We start from the raw sequence: 12,341 nt of genomic DNA on the forward strand, positions 1-12,341 counted from the left end.
TGTGGATCTGATGACAAAGAACTTCCAAACGCTGCATACATGAAAAGACCATTTTTTAAAGTAGATATAATGATAAGTGATAGTAGCGATAGCACTGGTGTAATTAATTACTTTAATGATGTCTGCATTCCATTCAGGGGAGTCAGTTCCAGACACCTGGCATTGGGCATGCTGGCCCACTACTAATGTTATTAATTACACCTGTGTATTCCCAGCTTTGACAAGTCAAAATGTCTGCTGTGAAAAAAAAAAAACTACTTTTCTCCACAAATGATCGGTTGATACATCTGTATTGAGGACTACTGTATGCAGAGAATATTTGTGTCTTGGAGTAATTTATAAAGGCACAACTGCAAGAGGACCCTAGGCTACTGCATATCTCTTCCTAACTCTGCAGTTCCTGTTTCGGAATAGACTACATAAGCTTCCCTAAAATGTGTTGAAAAAACCCTTTTACTTGCCTGGAGAAGTTAGGCAGAAACTAGTTAGAAATTAAGCTGTAACAACTCAAATGAGGTCAACATCTACGTGAGGCCTATAGGTGTGTACTAGAGTGCGGTTCGGGCCACATGTTTCTGTCCGAGCCCGGCCCTAGTCCGACAGAGCAGTAACCGAACCTGTCAGGCATTAAGATATTTATGTCCGAGCCCGACACGGTTAAAATCTCTTTTTTTTTCTCATGCTAATGACACATGTACGTCTGTTTGTGTGGAAAGCCCACTTTTATTAAGCAACAGCAACTTCGGAAATGTCAACAGATGAGGGCAACAAGCGCACGTTAAAACAGGCGAGCAAAAGAGGCCCAATCACATATTATCGCACTGATGTGACCGAACCCGAACATAATTTCTAAATATCTGTCCGAACCCGACCCGGCCGTATCCATCCTCTATTGTGTATGGCCGGGGCCGGGGTGTATGGTTAATAAAAAAAAATCGATACCTGTACAGATACCAACACGTGAATTCCATACCGCTTGCTGAAAATACTTTTTCCAATACCATTTTTTAAAATCCATTTTAACAAAAAGAAATTACAACATTACGGCACAAATCTTTTCATTAATTTTTCAGCTCCTGCTCTGAGCCCTGCCTCTGTGTCTCCTCCTCCAGGAGGAGGAGGGTTTTTAGGATATTAATGACTATTACAGATTTTTTATTTTTTTTATTTATAAAGCTTATACTAAAAAAAACATACTTTCATCACCAAGGTAAATCCACATAATACACACAATTGCATAGTATAAACTTATTAATAACACAGTTAAGTCAGCAACAAAAAATGAACATTTTCTAATCACCTATATAGGACAATTTAGCTATTTAAATACTTGAAGATATCTAAGGATACTAATAACACTGGCTAATTCCAAACCGGAAGTTTGAATGCTACAATTCATAATCTTGAAATTATGAGAAGAAATGTTATAACTTTTATCTGGGGACCTGTAACAGGGAAATAACAGAATCTTATTTTGTGTGAATCTAATGGTGTTGCATGACTAGAAAGTATGCAATGGATGGTTTGTAACTGTATGAGAGAGATGAGAGTTTATAACATTGATAAGTCAAAGGGAAGGGAAAATGGGTTCTGACCAAGTTTGATGCATGGCCAAAAGGAGCCAAGGACAGGGGTTAATTAAGGGGGTGTTTTGCTGACTTCCTGCTGCTTAAACTCAGTACATCAGTTTATGCAAAGTTCAATATGGAGTATTTGATTAGCAATGAGGTGGTGTATCCAATCTGTAAAGTCAAAGCTAATGTTAAGAGGACAAAAAGGAGAATCCCATTGTGAATAAAATAAGATAAGAGAACAACAGTCCTTTCCACCAATCTGGTAAGTGATGAGAAACAGATATGGTGCGATTGGTTCCACTGGGGTGAAGTTTAGAGTCCTGGTCAAACACAGGTACTCCGAGGAATTAAAAAAGTTATAGTTAGGCAATCTTCATAAGCTACAGTCCTACCACAAGTTTTATTTTTATGTAATGCATAACCAATATCAATACCAGGATCACGGTTGAATATATGGAATAAAATTATCTCAAACTTTTTTTGGTATAATTGAACATAGAGAATCAAATTTAAAACCGTACTACAACAGAAAGAAGAGAGTGTGTTTTTCAAATTTACAAAATTATTCACAATAAGAACTGGATGAAAGGGAAGACAGAAGCCAAATGGATCAATATGGAAGATAAAATGGCTGTGATAACAATTAGAACATTAGCATTTATAAAAAATAATCTTTCAAATGTTTACCAAATATTGCAAAAAGACCACCATTGCTCAAGGAAACTTTAAAGGAAAGTTTATTATCCCTGAGGGGCAATTTACATCCAGTAGTTTTACACACCAGACAAGCAAGCTTTGTAAAAAAGACACATTGAGACAGTAAAAACAACAAATGGAGCATTAACATTAACATCAAAAAGTCTATCAAAATATAAATTAAACATAAAAGTACCTTACTTTGTTTAAAAGGCCAATAGCTGTTGGAATAAATTCATTCTTAAGCCTACTGGTCCTGCAAGTAGGCAGACTATATTTACAGCCGGACGGAAGCAACTTCTTTTCATTAAAAAGAGGATTGGTTTGTTCCCTTTTTCCCCAATTTGTTTTTCTTTTTGTTGATGGTTTTTATGTTTTTTCCTTCTTCATCCGTCGTCTTAGCTTTCTTTGATTTCTTCTGCTTTGGGCCGACCTTGGACGCTGAGGCACTGGTTGGCAGTTGCCTTTTGGCTGCTTTGGGGACAGCACTGGTGTTTGGCCTGTTTGGGGCTGCAGGCTGCTCTTTGTCACGCTGCAAAATGTATCTCTGAGCGGGTTCCATATTGGGACCTGGGTTGCTGGTTCTCCGGATGAAGTCGACATAGCTGTGTAAAAAGGTTAGAGTGGTGGCTTTTAATGTCTGCCAATGCTACTAACACCAAGATGCACTGCAATTCACTAATGCATTCTATCATACCTGATTATTTTCTCATTCTTCGACTCGTACAGATCCTCTAATTTCATCGATCTGTAAAGACCAAAGCCCACAAGGGCCTTTCCTTCTTGGCCTGGCTTGAGGGATCTCTTTTTGGCTTTTTCCATTTCTTGAAAAAATTTGACTTCTTCCCAAGCCTGAGGGTTAGCTTTCGAGTATTTGGTTAAGGAATCCTATAAAAAAAGGGGGAAAAAAAGTTATTATTAATGGTATATGATTCATTTAAATTAAAAACTATTTGTCCCTAAAATAGCAATTTGAGACAAATACACATAAACAATACCAATACACAGATACACCAGCAAATAATGAAAATGTCGAAATACTTTCAATAGAACAAAGATAATATAAAGTCACCAATATTCTCTGATCTACTTTTGGAGCAGTCTCACATGGTCCCGCTCTACTGTGAGGTGATTAGCTAGTCCTAACCCTAACCTCTTTGTCCTCGTTGTTCTCTTTGACCCAAACCGTGTCAGACGTTGATGTAACAACGTGACAAGTATTAGCCAATCACAGCAAAGACGGCTGGACTATAATAAAATTGTGCTTTCCAGCAATGTGTATATCAAGTGGCAACATATAGTGCTGAAAAATGAAGCTACGGATAAAAAAAATGAATGAATACCCGTTTTGAATAATTTAAGACCTAGAACACAATGCTTTTTAAGGCCTAAAATTTTGATTTTTTAAATTTTATACTTTTTAAGACCCTGCAGAAACCCTGGGATATTCGTTCAATGGGTAGGTATTCAATTTTAAATTTAGGGATTCGAATATTCTTTCTTTTTTACGTGCACGCAGGCCGAAATTCACTGTGGTGTTCGCTACATGTCCACTAGCCGCTGGCTAATATCTGTAGCGCTATGTCGTCCATCTCAGCTAATAAAGGAGAAATGTTGAGTTACAAGTGAGCAGTCTGTAGCAGCCTGGTGTCGTTTTCAGGCCATTTGATGAAGGTTAAGTTAGCACGACCGTTCATAACACTAATGTTCTAGTGAGGCACCGGCTGGCTAAGCATTCATTCACACACACTGCGCCGGTCGTGACTCAGACAGAATATGCTTTTTTTTTGTTGCAGTACCTTGTTGGCCATCTGCCCGCTGCGACACACTGTTTCTTTTCGCTGCTGCTGGTGATTAGCCACGATGAAACCGATGTAGTTCAGGTCATTCTCCAACAGCCATTTGAAGGTTTCACCTTTGTACTTGCCAAACTCAATCTTACGACTGCTCAGAATGGGGTCCTTCTTTTTAGCCTTCAGCCCTTTCCCGCCAGCCGCACGATTCTTATGGACGGTAGGTTTACCTTTCTAAAGAAGGCACATTAAAACATTTTTAATGATCACTATATTAAAAAGGGAGACTTTGAATGTCATTGTGTGTTGAACTTACATCCACAGGGGCTTTGATTTTTGGAGCTGCAGAGAAAGATAATAGGGTGGGGAAAGGCCAATATAAGACAGTTGGTATAAACATTGTAACCCTTTACATTGTGCCAATTACACTGTGACATCAATATACACACACTACTGATCTGCGGTATTGACTTTACTACACCAATTTTGCAAAAATGACTACCATGGTGTAGTAACTCATAGAAATCTCCTCTGTGGACTAGACAGTGGAGACATTTTGAAGTCCAATCTTTGGGATTTTCATGGTTTTGATGCGTTGACACCCATCTGCAAGCTTGTCGTGCTGAACATTGACAATCTGTCAGTAGTTTCTAAACTCTGCCTCGGTTGTCCGTCAACTCTGTGTGTGTGTGTCGTAAATTGTTTTTTATGACGAAAACAGGAAAAGCTGCTGTTTTTTGATAAAAACTATCGTTTAGGCTTACATGGGTGGGTTTATATCCCTTGGTTAATTAACAATTAAATGTAGGCTTCATGAAATGTGTGGAATTTGTTGGTTTTTTTTACACTGACTGGATATGGCTTTTTCTGTATTATCCGTACTTGAGTGAAAATAATTGCACAGAAGCAATGTGTCCATTCTGTCCCATAACAAGTCAATTGGGGTGGACAAATGGGTCAGACTCAGGGCTTACATGCTGAGAAGCATCACAAGCTTGTTGCTGTTCTGACAGCCGTCAGACTCTGATGACTGCCACAAAGTTGCCACTGAGGTGCCGATGCCACTCGGAAGATCCCGGCCCTACTAAAAGGATACTGCTACCACCACAAGTCAGACAAACTAGATTGAGGATAGGTTTTGGAATGTATGCCGTTAATGTTTGGGAGCTGAGATTTATACCTCAAAAGACACTGCATATAGTCAACCATGTCTGCTGCCTTGTGTGGAAGCCAGGAAAATAAAAAAAAAGAAATATGAACTCTCTCCGGAAACGTTCCGGCAGACTAAATTGACGATAATGTGGTTCACGAAACGTTGTTTGAGGGTTAAGTAGCGCCTCGGTCCTAGCCGCATCACTGTCGTGCCAATAATGACGTTTAATCAAACCCTCTTGTGTAATATTGCTTAATTGAGATCCATCTCATCATCGGGTAAATTCTCTGTAACCATAGACATAAAACAATAGAGGTGACATGTAATTCTGACTTGCCATTCCAGGATGAAACCATATGGCGGCCATCTTATCTGGGTTTTAGAATTGCTTCAATTGGAAGCTATGGTGAAAGAGGCTCAAAGTAATGCACGTAAGACAACTGTGTATGTCTACAATGAACCAAAAAACTAAGATTTGGGTGGAATTTTAATTATTATAGCTCCAAGAGAACAAATGTTTGCGTTTAATCATGAAGATAATCTCATAATTCACAACAATAATTGTGCAATCATTTTATTTTTCCAATTTTGCCTGAACTTAATGTAATCACTTCTTTGCTATTTTGAATGCTTGATATACATTAAACAATATATTTTATCCTAAATAGATTCAGTATTAATGTCACAGAGAGGTAATTACAACCAGGCACACAAGAAGAAACAACAACAACAACAACAACAACAACCTATTGTAAAATATTAATATATTTATTGTCATAAATTGTACATAACATATAACTTATAATATAAATGGGGGTGGGGGTAGCAGCCCACATACCTGCAAACTCAGAAGGGCTGAAAAAGGTGACACATCATTATTTTCCCATTCAAAACGGCAATTTTCGCCAAAAAGCAACTAGTTTGCAGGTATGAGCTCAGTGGGTAGGGAGCTGGGTTAGGAACCAGAGCTGTATGGACCAAAATACAGAGATAGTTTCTAAGTATAAGCGTTCACGTATGCAGGTGGGCGCCATCTTGGGAAAGCAGTCACGACCAGTCGAACGACGAATGCCGTGCAACCAGTAACATAGCTCAAGCACGGCGTTCCATCGTTTGACTGGTCGTGATGTTTTCCCAAGATGGCATCGGCCTGTATACGTGAACGGTATTGTCTTTCAAAACTATCTTAAAATAAACTGTCTGTACACTGTAAAGTTCTCAATGCTTCGGTTTACACGTAGGGACCCTCATTATGCTACCGTGGAAGTGTGGTGCCATTTTGAGCATGTTAGGGGTATAGAAATAGCCATTTCTTTTTACTTTCCTTGACGGCTAGCGTTATAAGCTAATTAGCGGTGTGGGCTAAAACTGGTCACATTGGATTAGCATGAAAACATATCCCAGAGAACAGTCGATTCAGTAATCATGTGTTATTAACCCCTAGGTTCATTTTGCGCCGGATTTGTCCTTTAATGTGTGAGCAACTATACTACTGAAAATTGTGAATTTTTCCCTCACGGGATAAATAAAAGGCATATATTCGTCTTCTTCTTCTAAACTCAGCAAAAAAAGAATCGCCCCTTTTTCAGGACACTGTATTTTAAAGATACTTTTGTAAAAATCAAAATAACTTTAGAGATCTTCATTGTAAAGGTCACAGTTATAAGAAAATTAGGAAGTAAAGAGACCGTTCTACTGACTCTGAAAAACACCAAAAGAAAGATGCCCAGGGTCCCTGCTAATCTGCGTGAATGTGCCTTAGGCATGGTGCAAGGAGGCATAAGGACAGCAGATGTGGCCAGGGCAATACATCGCCATGTCCCTACTGTGAGACGCCTAAGACAGCGCTAAAGGGAGACAGGAAGCACAGCTGATCGTCCTCGCAGTGGCAGAACACGTGTAACATGATGCATAGGATCGGTAGCCTACATCCGAATATCACACCTGCGTTACAGGTACAGGATGGCAACAAAAACGTAACATGGGGTTTGTATTGATGAGAGGATGAAGAGCCTTCTAACTATAATGAGGAGTTGTTTTTGTTGATAAAGCAAGTTTTGTTAAAAGGTCCCATGGCATGAAAATTTCCCTTTATGAGTTTTTTTTTAACATTAATATATGCGTTCCCCCAGCCTGTCTATGGTCCCCCGTTGGCTAGAAATGGCAATGGGTGTAAACAGAGCCCTGGATATCCTGCTCTGCCTTTGAGAAAATTAAATTTTGTGCTGTTAAGGGTTTTAAGTAATTCAACTTTACATTTTCTGGCCAGTGACATCACCCAGCCCCCCATTAATGACCAAATCTAAGAAGTTAAAAGAAGCATTTGTGCTACTTCCGTTTTTACGTTATCAGGCTTTATTTGTTACACGGCTACTAATACGGTGTTACAGCCTTACTGGTTTCTACCCTAACTGGTTTCCGTATGTTGTGTTTACCTAACAGCTGCCGATGTGGTCCGCCTGTGTCACCAGATTCGTCACACAATCACAAACCTATTACTGCCGATTTTCAAATCGTTTCCCAGATCTCCTGTCGCAAAAAAGTCTAAGTAATCACCACATCACAGCCACCTACAAAAAAGATCTAAAAACAATATAAATTGGTTAATTCGCAGCCAAACTCAAGTAGGTTAACACTGTATGGTATTACAAGCCGTTGTTTTGCTAATTCTGAGGTATATATTAGGCTACTATATCCCATATAGGTTACACAAAAGGAGAGACAATGAATGTAAATCATGAAGACCATGCATTCAAACTGCGTCGTGTAGCCTACTACCACTTTTCTGTGACTCGGTGGTAACAATTGTGTATATCGACAATAGCCTATTAGACCACGAGTTATCGTTACTGTTGAAAAATATCTATCAGTCACAATGTGTATCTTAGTAGGTGGCTGTGATGAAGTAGTAGTAGTCCATATGGCCGTAGATGTGAGGAAAGAAACGTGAAAACTATCATCGGGTATTTCCTCAACTAAGCCCAGGTAACCAGTTGTTTTAGATCAGCTCAAATCAAAATGTTACCTGGTTGATGACGTAGCTGATAGATATGTGACTGGAAGTGGCTTCATTCAGAGCTTCGATAGCTCATTGCATAGAGCTGCAGGCTCAGGTGTTAACTATTTTATTTATGCCATAAGATCGAAACCAGCTGGACCCGAGCTTGAATGATTATATTGTTTTTAGATCATTTTTTGTAGGTGGCAGTGATGTGGTGATTACTTAGACAAACATTTTTGCGACAGGAGATCTGGGAAACGATTTGAAAATCGGCAGTAATAGGTTTGTGATTGTGTGACGAATCTGGAGACACAGGCGGACCACATCGGCAGCTGTTAGGTAAACACAACATACGGAAACCAGTAGGGCTATAACAACGGCCCTAATACCTGTTGATACTACAATGCAAAGATGCAGTTTTGCACATATGACTCAATTTATTTGCACAAAACTCTCCAGAAAGTGTCATTTAATGGTTTATTTTTCAAAAAAAAAAAAATCCCGTATAACAAATCACAATTTAAACCCTGACAGTAATGATGCTGAATGACCCAAAGAAATTTGCTTTGTAGCCTACGCAGCAAAATTTGGGTTCGCCCCACCAAATCTCACTCAAACAAACAACAAAAGTTGGCAGTTCTGGTTATAAGGTTACCATAATTTATAACTTCATGTCACACGTCTATTGTTTATATCTATGCCCCCAACAATGTCACATTGTTTCCACGTCATTTACATTGTTTATTTAAAAATATCGACGATAACGTTAGTCGTTTCAAGGATTGTAGTTGGCTAGGAAGTGGTCTGTTTTACAGTACAGTTGGCTCGATACTTTTGAAATTACTCACACAGTGTCTCTGCTTCTTGGTTGCACTTAATCTGTCTCAATAGATCCCGAGCCACTTGAAGAACTTTGCTCTCGGTGAAGAATGAAACCATTAGGTCTGTGATCTGCAACACATTTTTATCCTCCACATCACTGTAGCTCACGCGAGGCTTTCTTCTGCGGTCCCGCAGGCGGTGGCAAAACTCAGAAAACTTATCTTTACTCAGATCTTGCAGGACGTTCTTCAAAGCTTCTTTGTTTGTTTTGCGGGACATTTTTCATATGTAGCCTATTATACGACGTCTTTCTTTTTTTAGGGAGGAAATAGTGGCGACCAACTCGAAGGCTACCGTTCACATTCGAATACGCGCCTGAAAAAAAAGGGCTGCCATGCCATGTTATGATTCGAGAAGGGTCCAGCTAGTAGCTGCTCACACCACGCCACGCCCCTCGCGCTTCAAAATAAAAGCCCGTTTTCAAAATTCTTTGCAAAAATTGTATTTCTAATTTTATTTTTCTAAATAAAAGCCCGTTTCTGTAGTTCGGGGTGGAACTATAGAATGTCATTCAAAAAACAAACATCAGTTGATATTGTATTGGATTAGTTTTTTTATTTGCCAAATATATATATATATATATATATATATATAATACATTGAACTGCAAACAACAGAATTTCAAATATTTATAAAAAAAAGTCAATATCCATAGTACAATTTCAAGCAAGATAACTATTCATGGTTTCTACACTGAAATTAAATTAACAATTTAAATAAACAATAAATAAAGTCATTTCTATTTAAAAAAAGTAACTTACTGGGCTGTCAGGTTTAAGGGTTCAATATCAAAAGAAAATATGAAAAATCAATTACAAGTTTCTAGCTTTTTGGAATCACATTCTTGAAGTTATAACACCCTCTTCTCTCAGGGTTTTGCCATTTTCTTCACCCTTACTGTTACCTTTACAATGGTGTGACTTTATGGTCTTTATTTCCTTCTCTCAGAGTCTGCATCACTTCTACGTCAAGTTTAGTAATTGGGATTTGTTTTATTGTGCAGCAGCATACTGACAACTTGCAAATAGTTAAGATCAATCTGACACATTAGCAAGATTGTGTTGCCCTTTTTCTATTATTGTAATCCATCTATGTTGACTTTCTGCAGTGTGTTGCTCCTCAGGGCAGTTTAGTGTTCACTCTGGGATTTTTCAAATCCTCAACAGTTAGTCAAAGAAAGGGAAGCAGCAGTACCTGGACATCATCAGAAAGAACACAAAACTCTAATGCACCTTTCATTAACCGCTTAATTGCACCGCTGCTGAAATGTGCTATACAAATAAAATTGCCTTGCCTTGCCTTTCATAATGTCTTCATTGCTCTCTTCCTTTCACTCTCTACTTCTCTCTCCCCCACTGTACCCCAGTGGGGTTTGGCAGTATAAGAAAACCTCGAACCCTCGAACCCTCCTGCATGACAATCTGCTTATCTTTGAGTTATAAACACAAAATTCCAGGTTTATTCAGATTGTGTAACGCCTGTAGCTGAGTCCTGGTAATGCAACTACTGTCTGTGTGTTCTCCTTTTCCTGGGCTGGTCACAATAGAGTACATTTGATCTGGGTCGAGGCAGTAAAAGAGAAAAAGAGTAAATAAATGCAGCAAGTACATATACAATTATTTTTTCACACCCCTTTGTTACATAAAAAGAATAGTAATTGTATTATGTATTTACGTGTGGTAATTATTTATACGTATTTCAGCTGCAGACTATAGAACAAGGCACCCGTCTCCTACATGCTTGTGTAGGGATCAAAAATGTATTTCTGATTCTGAAAAGAGAAATTAAAATGCCTGTGCAGATTATTTATCTTTCCACCGAGCTCCAGAAATCCTCCACATGTACTTCTCCTTTGAAATCTGGTGGAGGTTCTTCTATGTCACTCACTAAAATAAAAGATAATGACAGTAGTCAAAACCCACCCTGCCTGTTATAAGCTATCATCAACCTGGCATCAATAACTGTAGATAGTAATATTAATTTTAATCAAGCCGTAACTGGCTAAATAATTCTATTATTAGTAGCTTACCTGGTACTTCCATAGACAGTAAAAGAAATGAACCAACAGATCCCGTTGCTCTGGACAGAGACCAGTGAAGGATATTAGAAGCACTTTTCCGGTGAGGGCTGAGCGTTACTGCGCAGCCTCCAATTGAGCTTGACGACGTAGATGTGACGTGAGCAACCTGTCTGAAAGTTGTAAGTCTTCTGGTAGCTGTGCCAAGAGAAATCTCAATCATTCCCAATCTTGCAGAGACGGAGAGCGTAGGTATATGTAAGGAGATAACATAGGCACAGGCTAATTATTGCTAACTAAAATGCTAGTTAACATTAGTAATTCTATTTAAACAGCTAATGTAAGTCGAAACAGCCTGCGAGCTTCTCCTGTACTATACGGTAATTCCTCTACTATGCGACAGTAAGTCGCGTGGTTATGACACAATCGTTAGCCTATTTTTATAAAAACGTCTATTACGGAGCCATAACGTGAGATACAAGGTAATGGAGCCTTTTATACATTGTCGTGTTTCTTTAGAAATAAACAATGGACAAATAGAGTCTTTAAACGCTTCAAATGTAAAGTTATTCACTGTCAAAGTGCCGTCAAAATGAATGTCAGTCAATGGAATGCTAACGTCTGGTGAGTGCTTGTTAGCATCAAAATGGCACCATAGGAGGTACGCTGTACTGAAGTCGGCCTTGGGTACTTCCCAGTAGTCGTTGCCGCCATTACTATACCTTTAACCAATCAGAAGCGGCCATGAATTTCACGAGCCAATCACAGCATGACATCCGGTTTTAAACCTGTCTTCTCTCTGCTGCTCAGTTGTCATTGCAGGCAAAGAGCACAACCCTCCTCCTCCCCTTGCACCTCCGGTCTTCTTCACGCACGGCTTCCTGGGTCCTCCTCCGGCAGGCCGCTAATGTCGGCTCCTCGGCTTGGTCTACGGGCTCCTCACACCACCACCAGTGTCTAGACTCTATCGGGGGATTATCTTTTGGCTTTCTACCCCTTAAAAAATAATTTCATATCTAATCTCCAAAGACTGTATAATTCATATAATGCATATGTACAATAAATCTTGCATATCTGCAACGAAGTCTCTCCTGACTGAAATAAAGTTCCAGCATAAAGTGTCATATGTAGCACTCTTTTGGGGATTTCATTTCTTTTTATACAAATACATTCCTTGAGACAACAAACATCTGCATTATTTGTGATTTAATTTGGAGTTTTTCCA

At 39.0% G+C, this 12,341-nt stretch overlaps 1 protein-coding gene across 1 annotated transcript; it reads right to left on the bottom strand.

The window, feature by feature from the left end:
• Positions 1-2,288: 2,288 nt before the first annotated feature.
• Positions 2,289-9,468, bottom strand: LOC120564876. The gene is made up of 5 exons (XM_039810128.1): positions 9,066-9,468; positions 4,380-4,405; positions 4,070-4,297; positions 2,968-3,158; positions 2,289-2,875 (listed from the first exon to the last, which is right to left on the bottom strand). The coding sequence occupies exons 1-5, from the start codon at positions 9,316-9,318 to the stop codon at positions 2,578-2,580; spliced, it is 996 nt and encodes a 331-aa protein (XP_039666062.1). The 5' UTR covers positions 9,319-9,468; the 3' UTR covers positions 2,289-2,577.
• Between the last annotated feature and the right edge of the window lie 2,873 nt (positions 9,469-12,341).

Source organism: Perca fluviatilis, chromosome 9 (genome assembly GCF_010015445.1).
Source record: "Perca fluviatilis chromosome 9, GENO_Pfluv_1.0, whole genome shotgun sequence".
Taxonomy (NCBI): Eukaryota; Metazoa; Chordata; class Actinopteri; order Perciformes; family Percidae; genus Perca; species Perca fluviatilis.

What these genes read in the sequence shown, in the direction of transcription:
- LOC120564876 (XM_039810128.1), bottom strand. Translation starts at nt 9,318, where the DNA reads ATGTCCCGCAAAACAAACAAAGAAGCTTTGAAGAACGTCCTGCAAGAT. An exon ending in CCAAGAAGCAGAGACACTGT is followed by an intron (nt 4,406 to 9,065) that starts GTGAGTAATTTC and finishes CTTTCTCTGCAG; the next exon opens with CTCCAAAAATCAAAGCCCCT. An exon ending in GCGGGCAGATGGCCAACAAG is followed by an intron (nt 3,159 to 4,069) that starts GTACTGCAACAA and finishes CTTTTTTTATAG; the next exon opens with GATTCCTTAACCAAATACTC.